Genomic DNA, 18,519 nt, shown 5'->3' with positions numbered 1-18,519 from the left:
TTATAGCCTTCATCCAAATCTGGATTATACAGCTGATTTCAAGAAAGGTGAAAATGAGAGTACCTTTAAAGCATCTTAACAAAAATTGGTCAATGGTCAGATTTCCTCTTGATTTTCAGAGACCAGAGTATTATACAGTGCAGCCGAAAATGTTTATGGTTGTTGAAAGACCAATCGTCTCAGCTACCACCATATCACCTGGGCCCTAGATCTTCAGGGTAGATATTTTCTAAGTTAATCTGTTCATAAATATAATTACATGCCTCTGGATCAGAAATAAATCCAGGCCTCTACCGCTTCACTAGAAAGGGCTCAATCCTACCTTTTCCAATCAAATACTTCAAATAGGTAATGATAGTTTTGGAACGGGGAACTGGGACTCAGATCTCCCGAGTCACAGGCAGGAACAATACTATTATGTCACAAGAGTCCTAGGTCCTTACAGTAACATCTAAGGCCCAACCACTTTTAGATCCTTCAATAACCTTCCTCTATCATAAAGTCTGTGGAACAGTAGCTGATAATTGCACTATTTTTTGCCAATCACAACTCCTTAAATACTTAAACCATTTGTGACAGTGTGCAGCAAAATTGGGGCACTGTTATGGCTTAGGCAAAAGAAAAATATTAATGCCACAAGTGCTGGGCAGCAACTATTTCCAACAAAAGAATCTAAAGTTCCAACAATCAACATTTCTTTTTGGTGGTGGTGGTGGCGGTGGCAGAGGCATAGACTGACAACAAACTTAGCTGGACTGGACAAGCTTTTCAAATAAAAGGTGACTACAAAAGCAAGTCAGAGACTGAAATCCACAGTAGTAACTCACTACCTCACTCCACAAATCCTATCCATCAACTACAAGGCACAAAAGGTGTGAATGAATACTCTCCACTTCACTAGGTGATTGCAACTTTGAAATAATTTGAAGCTTGACACCATTCAGGACAAAGCAGTCCGCTTCATCAGTACTGCACCCTTCAATTCAAATATTTGCTCCCTCCAATGCTGATATATGGCAGTTGAGTGTGTAGCATCCACAAAATGTATTGCATTAACTAATTCCCCTCTAACAGCACCTTACAAACTAATCTCTACTATACAGAAAGGCAAGGACAGTAGATACACAAGAATACCTACCGCCTGCAAGTGGCTTTCCAATCATTGGAACATACATGTCAGCACCCATTCTCAGGAAAGGGTCATTCAATCCGAAACAGTAACTCTGACTTCTCTCCACAGATATTGCCAGACCTGCTGAGCTTTTCCAGAAATTTGTTTTCTGCAGCAGCAGGAACAGATCGTCTGGCTCTCTGAATGGTAGAGCAAGCTCAATGTGATCTGTGGACATAACCCAAAATTTGCTACTGCACCCCATAAACCCCAATTTCTCCTATATAAAAATTAACTCAATCTTGAATAATTCACTCATGCAGCATCCAATGCTTTCTGGGGAAGAGAGCTCCACAAACAAATGACCCTCAGAATAAAACTCCATATTATTCTTAATAAGGAGGTTTTTTATTCACAGATGTTTCCCCCCTCCAGTTCTAGTCTCTCCACCCTATACACAAAGAGGAAACATCCTCCTGATACCCACTTAAGATGTTATTTCAGTAAAATCACTTTTTATTCTTCTAGATTTCAGCTGGTGTAGACCCAACAACCCCACCTTCCTTCACAAGCCCTGCCCTTCAATGCAATTATATCTTCTTCCAATAAATAGGCCAAAACTTCCCAGATGTGGACTACCTAAGGCCCTGCATAGTAATAGTGAAACATTTCTATTTTTAGATTTCATTTCTCTTGCAATAGATGTCAATATTCCACTTACTTTCCTAATCACTAGCTGGAACTACAATGTTTGTGATTCATGTAACATCACTCCCAGGTGAGTCTGCAGAGCTTTAGTCCTTCTCCATTTAGGCGGCATACTGTTTTTCTAATTTTTCCTGTCAAAGTTGACATGTTCACAAATTCCAAAATTGCAGCATATGGGCCATGCTTCGTTCAGTAGGCTGGATGGCTGGTTTGAGATACAGAGTAAGACTGACAGTGTATGATCAATTCCCATACCAGCTGATGCTCCTTCTCAACCTCTTCTGAGGTATGGTGACCTTCAGGTTAAACCATCACCAGTCCTCTCTCGAATAGCACAGCAGTGTGGTCCAGTAGGACTATTGCATCTTTATCTTGCCTTTGTGTGTTGGCCAAATTTTTGCCTACTCACTTAGCTTATACATGTCCCTTTTAGAATCTCTACTTGCTCTAGACAACTTACTTTCCCACCTATCGCGGTATCATCAGCAAATTTACTCTCATATACTCAGTCACTTCATCCAAGTCATTGATACAGGATGAGGACCTAACAAAGATCCCTGCAACATTCCAACGGATACAATCTGGCTCCCTGAAAAAGGCCAATTTATCCCATACTGTTAATTAACCAATCTTTCATCCACGCTATAGGCTATTGCTTTCACCACTGTCCTCTTTTCAGGTAATAGAAACTTTTGATCTGGTACTCAGCAAATAAATTTTGAAAACCCAAGTGGACCTCATCATACAAGTTTTCCTCTATCCATTTTGCTTTTGTTATGATCCCAACTTAATGTTATATTGAACAAGTCAGATCCTAGACTGAAATCTGGCTTGATACATCACTTTAAAAAACAGCCTTTCACAGAAATACAAGCATGCAATGTTGCAGATCTGAGTTTTAACAACAGAAGTTCATTACATTAAAAAAATTCAAGTAACCTAAAATAAAGCAAGTTATTTACACTACTCAGTTTGATAGATTCAGACAAGGCAAAATACAATCCCATCTACGCCAACACCGTTACCTCAAAACGCCAGTAAGAATTTTCTTCTCAATCACACCTATAGGCTTGGCTTACTAGTCACTTCAAATTTCCAATCTTGAGAGTTTGATAGCCTTTTCCTTGATTACTCACACATAAGTTAGGCTTTCCCAGCTTTTAGTAACCCCTTCAGAGTTTGAACCAAACACTTCTCGTCTGGAGTTTTCAAACTAAAATCCTTGCACTGAGGTAATCATTTCCTGACTTGTTCTGAATTATCTGCTTTCTACAGGAGGAGACTGTCTTTACATCTAAATCCAACTAGGACTTCTGCAAAGTGAAACCAAAGATTTCCAAGCTATGCTCCACCCTCACCTCCCAATAAATAAAACAATTCTAACTGAAATGTTTACTCTACCCAATCATAAAACTCAATGCAAAAAATATCCATGATCAACCCCAGGATGACTCTATATGGATGTAAAAAAAGCTCCAAAAATATAGGCAAATTAATCATTAAACACTCTGACAGAGAAAAATTCAGATGTCACTAGTTCAAAATCCAAACTCTAAAATAAATGATTTGAGCACAAACATATACTGATTTGATTTTCCAGGTTACCTTTCCTAATTTGATCTGCTAATCCATATGTTGCTTAAAGAAAGACACACACACACACAAAACCCTGACTTGGAACTACATTGCCGCTTCATGACGATTACTGGTTAAAAAGTCTGAAACTACCTTCCTAACAGCACCAAGCATACTTCCATCAATTGAGCTGCACTGATTCAAGATGAGGAGTCACCAACATCATAAAAGGGCAATTACATGCTGGCAACAATAACTTGTGTTGCTGGCAATACTTACATGCTATTTGAACATAAAAAAACTAACACCTCATCACCTGTCATAGACAAAATAACCAACCACAAATACTTTACACATTATACCTTTCAAATATCTTCCTTTCCTGCAAAACACACCTGCTTTTAAACCTTGTATGATATAATTAGATGGCTGTCTCTGATGTATTCGGCCTTTTTTTGAACAACAATGCAAACTGGCCTACCAATATTAAAGTAGGCTTATGTTCACAGCTTCAGCTACATTCACAGATTCCTGAAGTCACATTAAATTAATGAATTACAAATACAGCTTAAAAAAAAGCAATTCAAAGAAAATATGCATATCCAAAAAGAATACAAAAAGTCTTTACCTTTTGCAGACTGGTGGGATTCAGCTGTGTTTTGTCTATAATTTTTATTGCAACCTAGTAATAAAAATGGTAATAAATTAAAAATTTGATTTTTAAAATCAAAATATTTTTGAATTATGTAACAAGAACCAAAGAACATGATAATTAGTTATTAATAACGTGTCTCAATTTTGGTTTTGAAATTGATTGCAAAGACATGACAGATTTTAGTAATAATCAGGTTCTTAATAAACAAATTTTAACCAAGATAAAACTTGAACATGAGTTCCAAGATAGTTTGATTCATTGTTTCATGATGCACAGGCACGTCTGAATGGTCACAGTGATGAGGTTATCAATTTTTAAAAAAACTAGACGAACAGCATATTTTGAGACTGGAAAAATTGTGTTAAGCATCAGAAAAAACAACTTTGCAGTTAAAAATTTGAAAAGGAATGCAATCACTTATATACTTGGAAAAAATAAAACCAGTAAAGTGAACAGTTACATTTAAAGCATTGAATATGGATCAAATAATCAGTGACAAATAACCAGAAAAACTGGTGGGAACTAAATACCAAAAATGAAAGAAATATTTATTGAAGTCATTTCAAAGTTTGTACAATATGCTAGTTAAACGCTCTAATATGACAGAGTTTTGGTTACCACAATGCAGAACAAAGTAGTAATCATCAAAATGAAGTCTCACAATTGAGAGGAGCTCTCCAGTCCGCTTTTCTAAATCGAAATCTATGCCTCTGAACCCATTAACTACTAAAATAAGTCTACTATTTTCTATCCTATTAGATTTTCAAACATTACTTCATCCTATAATCGCAGGCTTTATATCAGGCTTTTCTCATGACAGAAAGAGAAGCCTTCTTTACACTGACCGAGTACTGAATTTGTAACAAACAAAGAACGCTGGAGAACTCAACAGGGCTGGCAAAATCTGTGCAAAAAGAAACTGAGTATTTTGCCTCTCTCTTATGGAATCTGCTGTAGTCTTCAGAAGTGTTAAATATTTATCATAAATCATGCAGTCCAATACTCATCCAAGACACTCACTGTCCAACCTATCTAACCTTCTGATTATATGTCTCAATTAAGTCGCCTCCCAACTGCCTTCTAACGAAAACAGCCTCAAGTCACTCAGCCTTTCCTGATAAGACCTTCCCTCCATGACAGGCAACATTCTAGTAAATCTCCTCTGAACCCTCTCCAAAGCTTCCACATCCTTCCTATAATGCGGTGACCACAACTGTATGAAATACTCCCAATGTGGCCACACCAGAGGTTTGTACAGCTGCAATATGACCTCATGGCTCCAAAACTCAATCCCTCTACCAATAAAAGATAACACACTGTATGCCTTCTTAACAACCTTACCACTTGGGTGGCAACTTTCAAGAATCTACCTATCTGGACACGGAGATCGTTCTGCTCATCTACATTGCCAAGAATCCTACCATTAGCCCAGTACTCTGCATAACTGTTACTCCTTCCAATGTGACTCACCTCACACTTTTCCACATTAAAGTCCATTTGCCACGTCTCAGCCCAGCTCTACAGCTTATCTATGTCTCTCTGTAACCTACAACTCTGCCTATTTTAGTGTCATCCGCAAATATATTAACCCATCCTTCCGTGACCTCATCAAGGTCATTTATATAAATAACAAACAGTGGATCCAAAACAGATCCTTGTGGTACCCCACTAGTAAGTGAACTCCAGGATGAATATTTCCCATCAACCAACATCTTCTTTCAGCTAGCCAATCTCTGATCCAAACGGCGAAATCACCCTCAATCCCATTCCTCCGTATTTTCTGCAATAGCCTACCGTGGGGATCCTTATCAAACGCCTTACTGAAATCCATATACACCACATCAATTGCTTTAGCCTTATCCACCTGCTTTGTCACCTTCTCAAAGAACTCAATAAGGTTTCTGAGGCACGACCTACCTTTCACAAAACCGTGTTTATTATCCTAATGAACTTATTCCTCTCTAGATGTTTATAAAACCTCTCTCTTATAACCTTTTCCAACATTTTACCCACAACTGAAGTAAGGCTCACAGATCTATAATTTCCAGAGTTGTCTCTACTCGCTTTCTTGAACAAGGGAACAACATTTGCCATGCTCCAGTCTTCTGCCACTATTCCTGTAGACAATGATGACAAAGTTCAAAGCCAAAGGCTCTGCAATCTCCTCCCTGACTTCCCAGAGAATCCTTGGATAAATCCTATCTGGCCCAGGAGACTTATCCTTTTTTTACACTTTCCAGAATTGCTAACACCTTCTCCTTATGCACGTCAATCCCATCTAGTCTAGTAGCCTGTATCTCAGTATTCTCCTCAACCACATTGTCTTTTTCTAGTGTGAATACTGACAAAAAGTATTCATTTAGCGCTTCCCCTATCTCCATGCACTACTTCCCACTACTATGTCTGATTGGCCCTAATCTTACTCTAGTCATTCTTCTATTCCTGATAAAGCTATAAAAAGCCCTAGGACTTTCCTTGATCCTAGCCACCAATGACATCTCATGTCCCCTCCTGGCTCTTTTTAGTTCTCGCTTTAGGTCTTTCCTGGCAAACTTGTAACTCTCAAGCACCCTAACTGAGTCATCACATCTCGTCCTAACATAAGCATTCTTCTTCCGCCTGACAACAGACTTAACTTAGTTAGTAAACCACAGCTCCCGCGCTTGACATCTTTCTCTCTGCCTTACCGGTACATACTTATCAAGGACCCGCAATAGCTGGTCTTGGAAAAATTTCCACATTTCAATTGTGCCCATCGCCTGCAGTTTTCTTCCCCATCCTTCGCATCCTAAATCTTGCCTAGTTGCATCATGTTTGCCTTTCGCCCAGCAATAGCTCTTGCCCTGTGGTATATACCTATCCCTTCCATCACGAAAGCAAACATAACTTAATTATGGTAACTATCACCAAAGTGCTCACCTACCTTCAAATCTAACACCTGGATGGTTCATTACTCAGTATCAAACCTAATGTGGCCTTGTCCCTGTTGGTCTGTCTACATTCTATGTCAGTAAACCCTCCTGCACACATTAGATGGGTCAGTTTTTGCCCAATGTGTTTGAACTATAGTATTCCCAGTCAATATCTGGAACATTAAAGTTCCCCATAACAACTAACCTATCACATTCATTCCTATTGAGGATCATCTTTGCTATCCTATCCTCTACATCTCTGGAACTATTTGGAGGCCTACAGAAAACTCCCAACACAGTAACCTATCCTTTCTTGTTTCTAATCTCAGCCCATACTACTTCAGTAGATGAGTCCTCGAATGTCCTTTCTGCAACTGTAATACTGTCCTTGACTAACAGTGCCACACCACCCCGTCTTTTACTGTTTTCTTTGTTCTTACAGAAACATCTAAATCCCGGAACCTGCAATAACCATTCCTGTCCCTACTCTACCCATGTCTCTAAAATGGTCACAACATTGAAATCCCAAGTACCAACCCATGCTGCAAGTTCGAACTCTGGCCTATTCTTTCTTTCCAAGTCCAATAATCAAACAACCCAAATGAAAAGAAATTAACCAACACAGAGCCAGAGCTGGAGACCTTCCTTATCAGTATAGGTCAATTGTTCATTAGATTAATTCAGAGCCATCCAAGAAGAAAAAAGGGACCCTGATTTTAAATAATCAATTCAATGTGCATAAAGTGGGATTTATTGCTGAAAGATTGATAAATAGCTGGAGTAAATCAATGAGAAATATTTTTCACACTGGAAATATTTAACAGAAATGTGCATCAAGTAAAAGACTAAAAATAAGCATCAATCACAAAGACAGACTTGCAGTTACACAGCACCTTTCAAAGATCTCAGATTACCCCAAAGCACTTTACAGCTAATGAAATACATTTACAGTGTAACAACTGGTATTGCATCATATTATGTTAAGAAATGGTACATTCTGCCAAACTGTGATTGAAACAGAATTATACTTTCTAAACAGGGAAGCAGATTTTTTTTCCAAAAAACCCAAAAGTATGCAAAAAGACAGGTGAATGTAGCTTGTATACAGCCTGTAAATGTAGTTTGTACAGACAGCCAGGACCATTCAAGAGCTTCCTTATGTGCTGTAAAATACTATTATACCAGAAAGAAATAGCACAGACAGTGGAGTCAACTAAATTTTGAAAAATCAAACCAGTGGTTAAACAATATGGACTATTCAAAATAATATGCTTTTCTTATTATTACTATAGAACAGTTGGACTAAGTACCTGTTTCTATAGAGTTTAAATAAAATTGTATTAAAACACTAACTAGATAAGTCCTTTAGAAAATGAATCTAGGGAGACAGTTATGGGGAACAAGGGAATGGTAGTGGAATTGGCAGATATTGCGCATCAAACTTTATGGTGGAAGATTCTTTGAGCATCAAATTAATACTAAAGAATACAGGGAAGAATTAATTATTATCACTACAGAGGTGATGTGTCAAATTGATATGCAAAACACAAAGCTAGCATACAGGTGCATCGGGTAATCAGGAAACTTAATGGAATGTTGGTCCTTATTTCAAGGGGTTTGTAATACAACAGCAGGGAAGTCTGACTGGACTGTACAAGGTACAGGTGGGGCCTCATCTACTCCCCTCATCTAAGATATTGTTTCAGTGGAGGCAGATGGGAGAAGGTTGACTAGGATGATCCCCAGCATGGAGAGATTGCCATTGAGCAAAAGTTGAACAGATCAGAACTCTACCCATAGGCATTTAGAAGAATGAGAGGTGATCTCATTGAAAGATATTAGGTTCCAAACAGACTTGAAAGGATAAATGCTAAGGTTACATCCCAAACACCGCCCCCCTCCCCACCCAGCTAATGGGAGATTCCAGGACCAGAGGGCATAATCTCAGAATAAAGGCGTGCCAATTTAAGATTGAGAAGAGGAAGAATTTCTTCTCATGGGGTGCTGAGTATCTTCGGAAGTCCTGGCCGTAGACAGCTGTGGAGGCAGAATCCTTGCGTATATTTAAAGACTAAGATGGATAGATTCTTATTCAATCGGGAAATCAAGAATTTCAGGCAAAAAGCAGGAAAATGGATATGAGGAATGCTGGATCAGCCACAATCCGACTGATTGACAGAGTAGGCCTCAAGGGGCCAAATGCCCTGCTCTCATTCCTATTTCTTATGGTCATATGTTCCCAGAACATGAACCTGGAGTTTTAGCTCAGTGACATTTTCACTGTGCCACTAAATACTAAAAAGATGGCAGGCAGCATATAATTAAGAATACAAGCAAACTTTAAGCAATAGATACTACTAGGAAAGGAGGATAGACATTGGAGAAGTTGCTTTTGTTAGAGAAAAATGGAAACAATGGTTAGAGGTTTATATGCAGCATTTCTGGATTGTAGGCCATGATAGCTGAAGGATCTACAAATGGTAATGATCAGGAATGGGCAGAAAAATTAAGACAGGAGTAGAAAAGTAAAGCTCATTAAGTGGGATGCAAGATTGAAAGAACTTGCAGATATTAGGAATGATAAGACTATCGATTGGCCAAACTAGTAAAGGATGGCAGATTTGTTTTTCTAAAGAATATCAAATGAACCAGGTGGATTTTGATAACAATTCAGAAGTTCCATTTTACAATTATGGATGTTAGCTTGTTATCTCAGTTATTTAATATAACAGAATTAAATAGCCCACCTGTCAATGTAGGATTGAATTTCATACCTCAGGATCAACTGTCCAATCGCCATTATGTTATTGTACACTGGACTCTAAACATGATTTTCAAGATAATGTGTGGGGACATAGTAGGGACAATGAAGATAAACAAAGATGAGGACATTAAGTGCTTAATGTAGGATAGGATACAGGTAGTGCAGTTTAGGTTAAATTTGAGCTTATGGCATTGAAGTTAACAAAGATCATTTCGGAGAAGTTGAACTTGAAGGTTATAACAACACTGACAAGGGTTTCGTTGAGACAAAGGAGAGTTGGAAATGATAGCAAATGATGTTAGTGCTGTGAAAATATGCATTCTTGCTAATATCTAGAATAGGTGACTAGTACATCAGGTGAGAGTCTAGAAAGGATCAATTTAAATTTTTCTTTAATTAAACTGTTTTATGGCAATGACCTGGGGATACTCTACCTACAACCCATGAAGATAGAAACATAATTGAGTGAGTTTACTTAAAAAGTAAACAGGAAAATATTTCAGCTGGTTCATGTACAATATCACGTGGTGAGCTTCCTAAGCGAATCATAATGGAAGGTTCCAAGTGAAAAGGTACACATTTGCTCAAAAGCAAGAGGAATTATAAAAAGGCATATGAGAGAGCTCAGACAGATTTCCTAAAAGTTCAGAAATGTGTGTTATGGAGCCAGAGAAAAAACAATGTGTCAACTTAAGAATGAAAAGAAATTATAAACTGTAATAAAGAAAATTTGGTATGCTGATCTCCACGAACTGAATAAGTCATAAGACAATTACAGACCAACTTACTTCTCTTCCAGTAAGGATATGTCTAGCCAGCTTCACCTTGGCAAAGTTTCCTTTGCCAATAGTTTTCAGAAGTCTATAGTTTCCTATATGTGGCTGCTCATCGACGCAAGATGTAATTGAATTCCGGCATCGAGCGCCTCCAGAACGGGTTGACCGCGAAGAAACCTCTGAACGGCCATCCACATGCGAAGTGTGCTGAGGTGGAGGAAAACAAGGATATTAGTTGAAAAGCTTTAGAAGTTTTAGACAAAAAGGTTAAAGTAAACGAAGCCAGATATCTAGGTTTAAAATAAAGGAATGAAAAATTCAAGTATTTATTGTATCGACGTGTACTTGGAAAGCAATACCTTTCAGTTTAAACTAAGGCCAAAATGAAATCACCCTCCAGTCAAGATATGTCCTCCTCTTCAAGCAACATTTGAAAGTTCCATTGAAAACTTATAGGATTCTCAGATTTAAATTAAAAATGAAAAGCAAATAATATTCTAGGGTTCATTAATAGGAACACAAATCTAAGAATAGGAACTCTGTTGAACAATACAGGGCATGTTAGACCACAGCTGGAATTTGTGCACAGTTCTGGGCACCACTCTTTAGAAAGGTGGTGAATGTATTGTAGAGAGTGCAAAAGATATTTACAAGAATAGTTCCAGGGATGACATACTTCAGTTAATGGGACAGATCGGAGAAGTTAGAACTGTTTCTCTTTGACAGAAGGTGGAAGGAAATTGGATAAAAGTTTGCAAATTCATGAGGAGCTAATAGTAGATAGGAAGAAACAATCTTTCTCAAAAGGATCGAGAACCATGGTTCAGTTTTAAAATGTTTTACAAAAATCAGAAAAAAAAGGTGAGAAAAGTATCACACAGCAAAGTGGCCCATGTTTGGAATGGGCTGCCAGAAAGTGGCATTGTTTCTATTTAAATAATCAATGTGCATGGTTACAGGGAATAAACAGGAATTTGGCACCAAGTAAAAATGTTTTAAGAACTACTGGAGATGTGATGGGATGAACAGCCTCCTTCTGCACTGCATAATTCAGTGATTTTGTGATCTTCGCTAGAAATTAGAGACTTTTTTGAAGCTTAACTTAATTTATGTCCATGTTCTATTACTAAGTTTAATGCGCAAGTACGAAAAGGCAGTAAAGATAACTGGTTGCAGGGCTAATAGCTTTAGAATTTTCATTTTTATAGGAATCCCAGTATGAAGAGAGATATCTTCAAAACATTGTCTAGTATGGCAGATAACAAGTAAAGACTGAAGGAGCAAGTACTGAGAACAGTCTTAGTGGTATTAAGGGATGTGGTAGGACAGAGGGGCTGGGAGAAACAGCTCCTACATTCCTGTGGCTCAAGAAGCAGCTGTCAATGTGGAATGTGGAGTAAGCTGATGCTGGATTAGTTCACTGGAAAAAGTAATCTGGGTCAAAGCAATGGAGGATTTTAAAAGGAATATAATGAGAATCTTTTAACAACTTGCTTGACATAAGAGATTTGGCAAGTATAACATTGCTCAAAATGGAAATGACCAAGAATGATAAGTGTCTAGATGAAAATTTCAAATAGCAAAAAATAGCATCAATACAGGTGATAATTTGGCAGTAAAGAAATTGCCATTTCTCCCAAACGTACAACATTTTTCCATGCTCACGGCTATATACAGTTTTTATTCTTCCATGGTATGTGGGTGCATTGGAAATGCCTGCACTTGTTGCCTACCCTTTAAGTACCCTTGAACCAGTGGCTTGCTGGACTATCTCTGAGGCCAGTCAAGAATCCATCGTATTGCTGTAGGTCTGGAACCACAGGTAGACCAGATCAGGTAAGGATACAGATTTTCTTCCCTAAAAAGGAACACTAGTGAACTAGAGGGATTTGTACAGTGACAGTAAAAATGATTATGAAACAAACTAGCTTTCAATTTCATAAACGCTGGTAAATTTTGAATTCCAATAGTATGTCAAATTATTAGCCTATGTCTCTGGATTATTAGTCTATCGACATTACCATTATGTCCCCATTCCTTGCATAAACTGGCCAAATCTACAAACCAAAATTTGCATGTTTATATTTGCCAAGTGATGGACAGCACAGCCACATTCGCTACAGTAACTCAAAAATCACCAAGTAGTTTCTGGATAATCCAAGCATTCTTCTGTTGTCTCAGGCGACAGAAAAATGTCACATTACAGCTGAAAACTATAATTCAGTTTATTAAAATAAAAAAAAACTGACAAGAGATTTTGGATGCGACTGTGAAAATCTACAGCAACTTGAAGGGAAGGACTTACCACCTCCTGGCTAAACTTTGCAATTCAACCATCATTGCTAAAACAGCTCAACATATTTTACCTTTGTTGCTGTTGGGATCTTGTGACAAATAACAAGCATATTCCAAGTGTCTATATTTTAAAAAGTGAAGCACTTTGGAAAATCTAAAAGGCATCTCATATTAGCATATGTTCAGAACAGACTCCAATGCTACACAAGACTAGTTTCATGCAAAATCCTAATTGCTCTCCCCTTCCACAAGTAAAGCTAATGTTAAGCCATTACCTTTAAAAAAACACCAAACAAAAGAACTAACATCATCAGTAAAGGGGTCAACTCAAATTACTGCTGCCATTACCAGCGATGGAATATAACCTAACTTAACAACTGAACCTTACTTCTTATTCAGATGTTGAGGGATTGACTTCACTTTTTCCAAAGAGAGCCTCCAATGTCCTGGACAACATGAAATTCAACAACCCATTAGGTCTTAGATATAGTCATAGTCATAGTCATAGAGATGTACAGCATGGAAACAGACCCTTCGGTTCAACCCGTCCATGCCGACCAGATATCCCAACCCAATCCAGTCCCACCTGCCAGCATCCGGCCCATATCCCTCCAAACCCTTCCTCTTCACATACCCATCCAAATCCTCTTAATTTTGCAATTGTACCAACAACAACAACTTCCTCTGGCAGTCATTCCATACATGTACCAACCTTTGTGTGAAAAAGTTGCCCCTTAGGTCTCTTTAAATCTTTCCCCTCTCACCCGAAACCTATGCCCTCGAATACTGGACTCCCCGACCCCAGGGAAAAGACTTTGTCTATTTATCCTATCCATACCCCTCATGATTTTGTAAACCTCCATATGGTCACCTCTCAATCCCTGATGCTCCAGGGAAAACAGCCCCATCCTGATCAGCCTCTCCCTATAGCTCAAATCCTCCAACCCTGGCAACAACCTTGTAGATCTTTTCTGAACCCTTTCAAGTTTCCAACCATCGTTCCAAAACGAAGGAGATCAGAATTGCATGCAATATTCCAACAGTGGCCTAACCAATGTCAGCTGCAACATGACCTCCCAACTCCTGTACTCAATACTCTGACCAATAAAGGAAAGCATACCAAACGCCTTCTTCACTATCCTATCTACCTGCGACTCCACTTTCAAGGAGTTGTGAACCTGCACTCTAAGGTCTCTTTGTTCAGCAACACTCCCTACGACCTTACCATTAAGTGTATAAGTCCTGTTAAGGTTTGCTTTCCCAAAATGCAGCACCTTGCAGTTATCTGAATTAAACTCCATCTGCAATTCTGAGCCCATCTGGTCCAGATCCTGTTGTAATCTGAGGTAACCTTCTTCGCTGTCCACTACAATTCTAGTTTTGGTGTCATCTGCAAACTTACTAACTGTACCTCTTATGTTTGCATCCAAATCATTTATGTAAATGACAAACCGTAGTGGACCCAGCACCGATCCTTGTGGCATTCCACTGGTCACAGGCCTCCAGTCTGAAAAACAACTCTCCACCACCACCTTCTGTCTTCTACCTTTGAGCCAGTTCTGTATCCAAATGGCTAGTTTTCCCTGTATTCCGTGAGATCTAACCAAATCAGTCTCCCATGGGGAACCTTGTCGAACGCCTTACTGAAGTCCATACAGATCTCATCTACCGCTCTGCCCTCATCAATCCTCTTTGTTACTTTTTCAAAAAGCTCAATCAAGTTTGAGACATGATTTCCCACGCATAAAGCTATGTGGACTATCCCTAATCAGTCCTTGCCTTTCCAAATACATGTATATCCTGTCCCTCAGGATTCCCTCCCACAATTTGCCCACCACCGACGTCAGGCTCACTGGTCTGTAGTTCTCTGGCTTGTCCTTACCACCTTTCTTAAACAGTGGCACCACGTTAGCCAACCTCCAGTCTTCCAGCACCTCACCTGAGACTATTGATGATACAAATAGCTCAGCAAGAGGCCCAGCAATCACTTCTCTAGCTTCCCACAGAGTTAGGGTACACCTGATCAGGTCCTGGGGATTTATCCACCTTTACCAGTTTCAAAACATCCAGCACTTCCTCCACTGTAATATGGACATTTTGCAAGGTGTCACCATTTGTATTCCTACATTCTATACCTTCCATATCCTTTTCCACAGTAAATACTGATGCAAAATACTCACTTAGTATCTCCCCCATTTTCTGCGGCTCCCCACACAAAGGCCACCTTGCTTATCTTTGAGGGGCCCTATTCTCTCCCTAGTTACCCTTTTGTTCTTTAAGGTATTTGTAAAAACCCTTTGGATTCTCCTTAATTCTATTTGCCAAAGCTATCTCCCGTCCCCTTTTTGCCCTCCTGATTTCCTTAAGTATACTCCTACTTTCTTTATACTCTTCTAAGGATTCACTCGATCTATCCTGTCTATACCTTACATATGCTTTCTTCTTTTTGTTAACCAAACCCTCAATTTCTTTAGTCATCCAGCATTCCCTATACCTACCAACCTTTCCTTTCACCCTAACAGGAATATATTTTCTGTAGATTCTCGTTATCTCATTCCTGAAGGCTTCCCATTTTCCAGCCGTCCCTTTTACCTGCGAAAATAGCTTGCACACAGCAAGACGGCAAATGTGTCACAAAACTAGTGGGTACACTTCAAAAGTAATTCATTGGGTTTTTGGAATGAGATTACAGACATCAGAAATTGCTCAACTCTATCATTTCTCATTGCCTTCAGACGAGTTCAGTTTAAAGGGACAATACCTATATCAGTATTCACAGTTGAAATGAGTTACAAACACATTATAGTATGTTCAGTTCCTGGTGATAGTACAAGATTTTAATACATATTATACAGGTGTTATGTGAGCATTGGAACCAACAACATTTAGTGTCCCCCACGATCCTGAGTATAAAAACATATTTTCAATTAGTAGTAGAATTTCATAGAATCATAGAGATGTACAGCACGGAAACAGACCCTTCGGTCCAACTTGTCCATGCCAACTAGATATCCCAACCCAATCTCGTCCCACCTTCCAGAATCCAGCCCATATCCCTCCTAACCCTTCCTATTCACATACCCATCCAGGTGCCTTTTAAATGTTGCAATTGTGCTAGCCTCCACCACTTCCTCTAACAACTCATTCCATACACGCTCCACCCTCTGCATGAAAAAGTTGCCTCTTAGGTCTTTTTTATATCTTGCCCCTCTCATCCTAAACCTATGCCCTTTAGTTCTGAACTCCTATCCATGCCCCTCAGCCTCTTTAAGGTCACCCCTCAGCCTCCAATGTTTCAGGAAAAACAGCCCCAGCCTACTCAGTCTCTCCCCACAGCTCAAATCCTCCAACCCTGGCAACATCCTTGAAAATCTTTTCTGAACCATTTCAAGTTTCACAACATCTTTCCAATAGTTGTTTAGAAATAAAACTACTTTCTGCATAATGATGTGATCATTTTTAATCCTATAAGGCAATACAAAAAGTGAAGAATTCATGATACCTTCTGATCTTGCAAAAGGCATGCTAACCCATCTTAAAAGATTAAGTCTAGTAACAACTGTTGGGCTTTAAATGCTTAGGTCAACTTTTGTCCTTCCCTCAAAAGTATGATGTATTCTAAAACCACCACAACGAGACCTGTTATTAAATATACTCACTCCCTTTTTTTGAACATCAATTCCATGAACATGACATAGCGGCTCACGTGAAAACTAACTCGGTCAAACCTAACACCTCAGTGATGTGTCCTGACACCTGTCGGACCTCCTTGTGCCGTGTTGACATGGGCCGAGACGTGAAGGGAAGAAGCACAGCAAGAATTTTTTTTTAAGAATCCAAGCATCAGGAACATGCGAACGACTTAAAAGTGAACACCCCAAACTTCCAGAAAAGCCTTACAAACGAAACCAACACAAAGCATTTATTGAAGTTCACCGGCAATTCATTTCCAAACCATGGCAGGTTCACACGTTGACCAAGGCCAAGTTGGTCATTTTAGTCGCTCAAACAAGGAGTCCGATTATCTGTGCTCCCCTTCCAGGGGTCTCTTGAACCCCAATAAAGATTACTTACATGTTCTGTTTCACGTTCATTCACTGTAGGTAATGGCGTTCGAGTAGACATTTTGTTTCTTTTTTTTTTGCCCCTCCTGGTTCAACTTAGCACCGTTGCCCAAATAATTGCAGAAGACTCGACTCAACAGGACATTGAGTGGCGAAATGTTGAGAAGCGACGGGCTTCAACTGAAGTCGGCCCGGCGGATTGCAGCCGGAGACATCCAGCAGCCGTCCACCAAACACACACCGCCTAATGAAGCCGAATATCCTTTCGGTGCGTCCACATTTTCCCCACACACAACACACCAAAAAAAAAACAACAATCTAGACGATGTGCAAAGAGATATTGAAGCGGGGTCCGTTTCCAGGCGCTGGTCGGTTCGCGGACCTTTTCCCCCTCAGAGAAGCAGCTGCTGTTGCTGCAGTCCCACCACTTCACTGCCCTCAGCCTCGGTAACAAGGCCCGGCTTCAGCGGCCAGAGGAGAGAGCGCTCACCGGCCGCCGCTGCACCGCTTCCCGGCTCCAGACGTGAGAGACAGGACCTTTCGGACGCCACTCCTCACCCTCTAACATGGAGATCGCAGCGGAGGAGGGAGGTAGGTCGGTGGCTGGCTGACTGGGTGGAGAGAGATGGTGTTGGGGGAGGAGTGGGTGGACAGGACGAGGAGGGAGAGGGAGGTGCCGGGGGTTGGGGGGGTTGGGGGTGGAAGAGGGAAGGACCGGGTGAAAATGGCCGCCCCGGCTCCGACTACTCGCCAAGCCCAGCGCTGCGGCAGGAAACGCGTCAACCACCAGCTGCCGGGAGCGGAAAGGGGCGGCTGGAGGAGGAGGAGGAGGAGGAGGGGGTGGACTGCAGGCAGGCGAGCGAGGCGAGGGAGGAGGGAGGGAGGGAGGACAGGTGAGGGGGCTGGCTCTCATGGGTGGGTAGGAAGGGGGAAGGAGTGGAGGCTGGGTCTCGGGGGGGTGGGAGAGGGGTCGGAGTGGGTTGACGGTGGGGGTGGAGGGGATTGGGGGAGGAGGGGGGGAGGGGATTGGGGGAGGAGGGGGGGAGGGGGGGAGGGGATTGGGGAGGAGGGGGGAGGGGATTGGGGATTGGGGATTGGGGAAGGAGGGGGGAGGGAGAGGGGGAGGAGATGGGGAGATAGGGGGGAGGGGATGGGGAGATAGGGGGGAGGGGATGGGGAGGTAGGGACGGGGAGATGGGGGGGGTGGGGACGGGGAGATGGGGGGGGGGTGGGGACGGGGAGATGGGGGGGGGGGTGGGGACGGGGAGATGGGGGGGGTGGGGACGGGGAGATGGGGGGGGGGGGACGGGGAGATGGGGGGGGGGGGTGGGGACGGGGAGATGGGGGGGGGGGTGGGGACGGGGAGATGGGGGGGGGGGGTGGGGACGGGGAGATGGGGGGGGGGGGTGGGGACGGGGAGATGGGGGGGGGTGGGGACGGGGAGATGGGGGGGGGGGAGGGAGTTGGGGATGGGGGGATGGGGAGATGGGCGGGGGAGGGGGTTGGGGATGGGGAGATGGGCGGGGGGAGGGGGGTGGGGATGCGGAGATTGGGGGGAGGGGGGGTGGGGATGGGGAGATTGGGGGGAGGGGGGGGAGGGGGGGGAGGGGGGTGGGGATGGGGAGATTGGGGGGAGGGGGGTGGGGATGGGGAGATTGG

General features: G+C 41.5%; 1 protein-coding gene across 14 annotated transcripts in view; it reads right to left on the bottom strand.

Moving 5' to 3' along the window:
- Window positions 1–17,658, bottom strand: part of mark3a (MAP/microtubule affinity-regulating kinase 3a) — a 178,308-nt gene extending 160,650 nt beyond the window's left edge. For 3 of the 14 annotated variants that reach the window (XM_072568570.1, XM_072568571.1, XM_072568572.1), the window contains exons 1-3: window positions 16,871–17,654; window positions 10,514–10,708; window positions 4,023–4,076 (exon numbers count right to left, since the gene is read on the bottom strand). In XM_072568570.1, coding sequence (XP_072424671.1) covers window positions 4,023–4,076; window positions 10,514–10,708; window positions 16,871–16,921 — 300 coding nt within the window. In that variant the 5' untranslated portion in view covers window positions 16,922–17,654. Of the gene's footprint in view, window positions 1–4,022; window positions 4,077–10,513; window positions 10,709–16,870 lie in introns of all 14 variants that reach the window. The other 11 variants (XM_072568581.1, XM_072568584.1, XM_072568583.1 and 8 more) reach the window with 7 other exon arrangements.
- Between the last annotated feature and the right edge of the window lie 861 nt (window positions 17,659–18,519).

Source organism: Chiloscyllium punctatum, chromosome 4, assembly GCF_047496795.1.
Source record: "Chiloscyllium punctatum isolate Juve2018m chromosome 4, sChiPun1.3, whole genome shotgun sequence".
NCBI classification, from domain to species: Eukaryota; Metazoa; Chordata; class Chondrichthyes; order Orectolobiformes; family Hemiscylliidae; genus Chiloscyllium; species Chiloscyllium punctatum.
The sequence above is the reverse complement of the archived record's forward strand: the minus strand, read 5'-3'. Positions and strand labels throughout refer to the sequence as shown.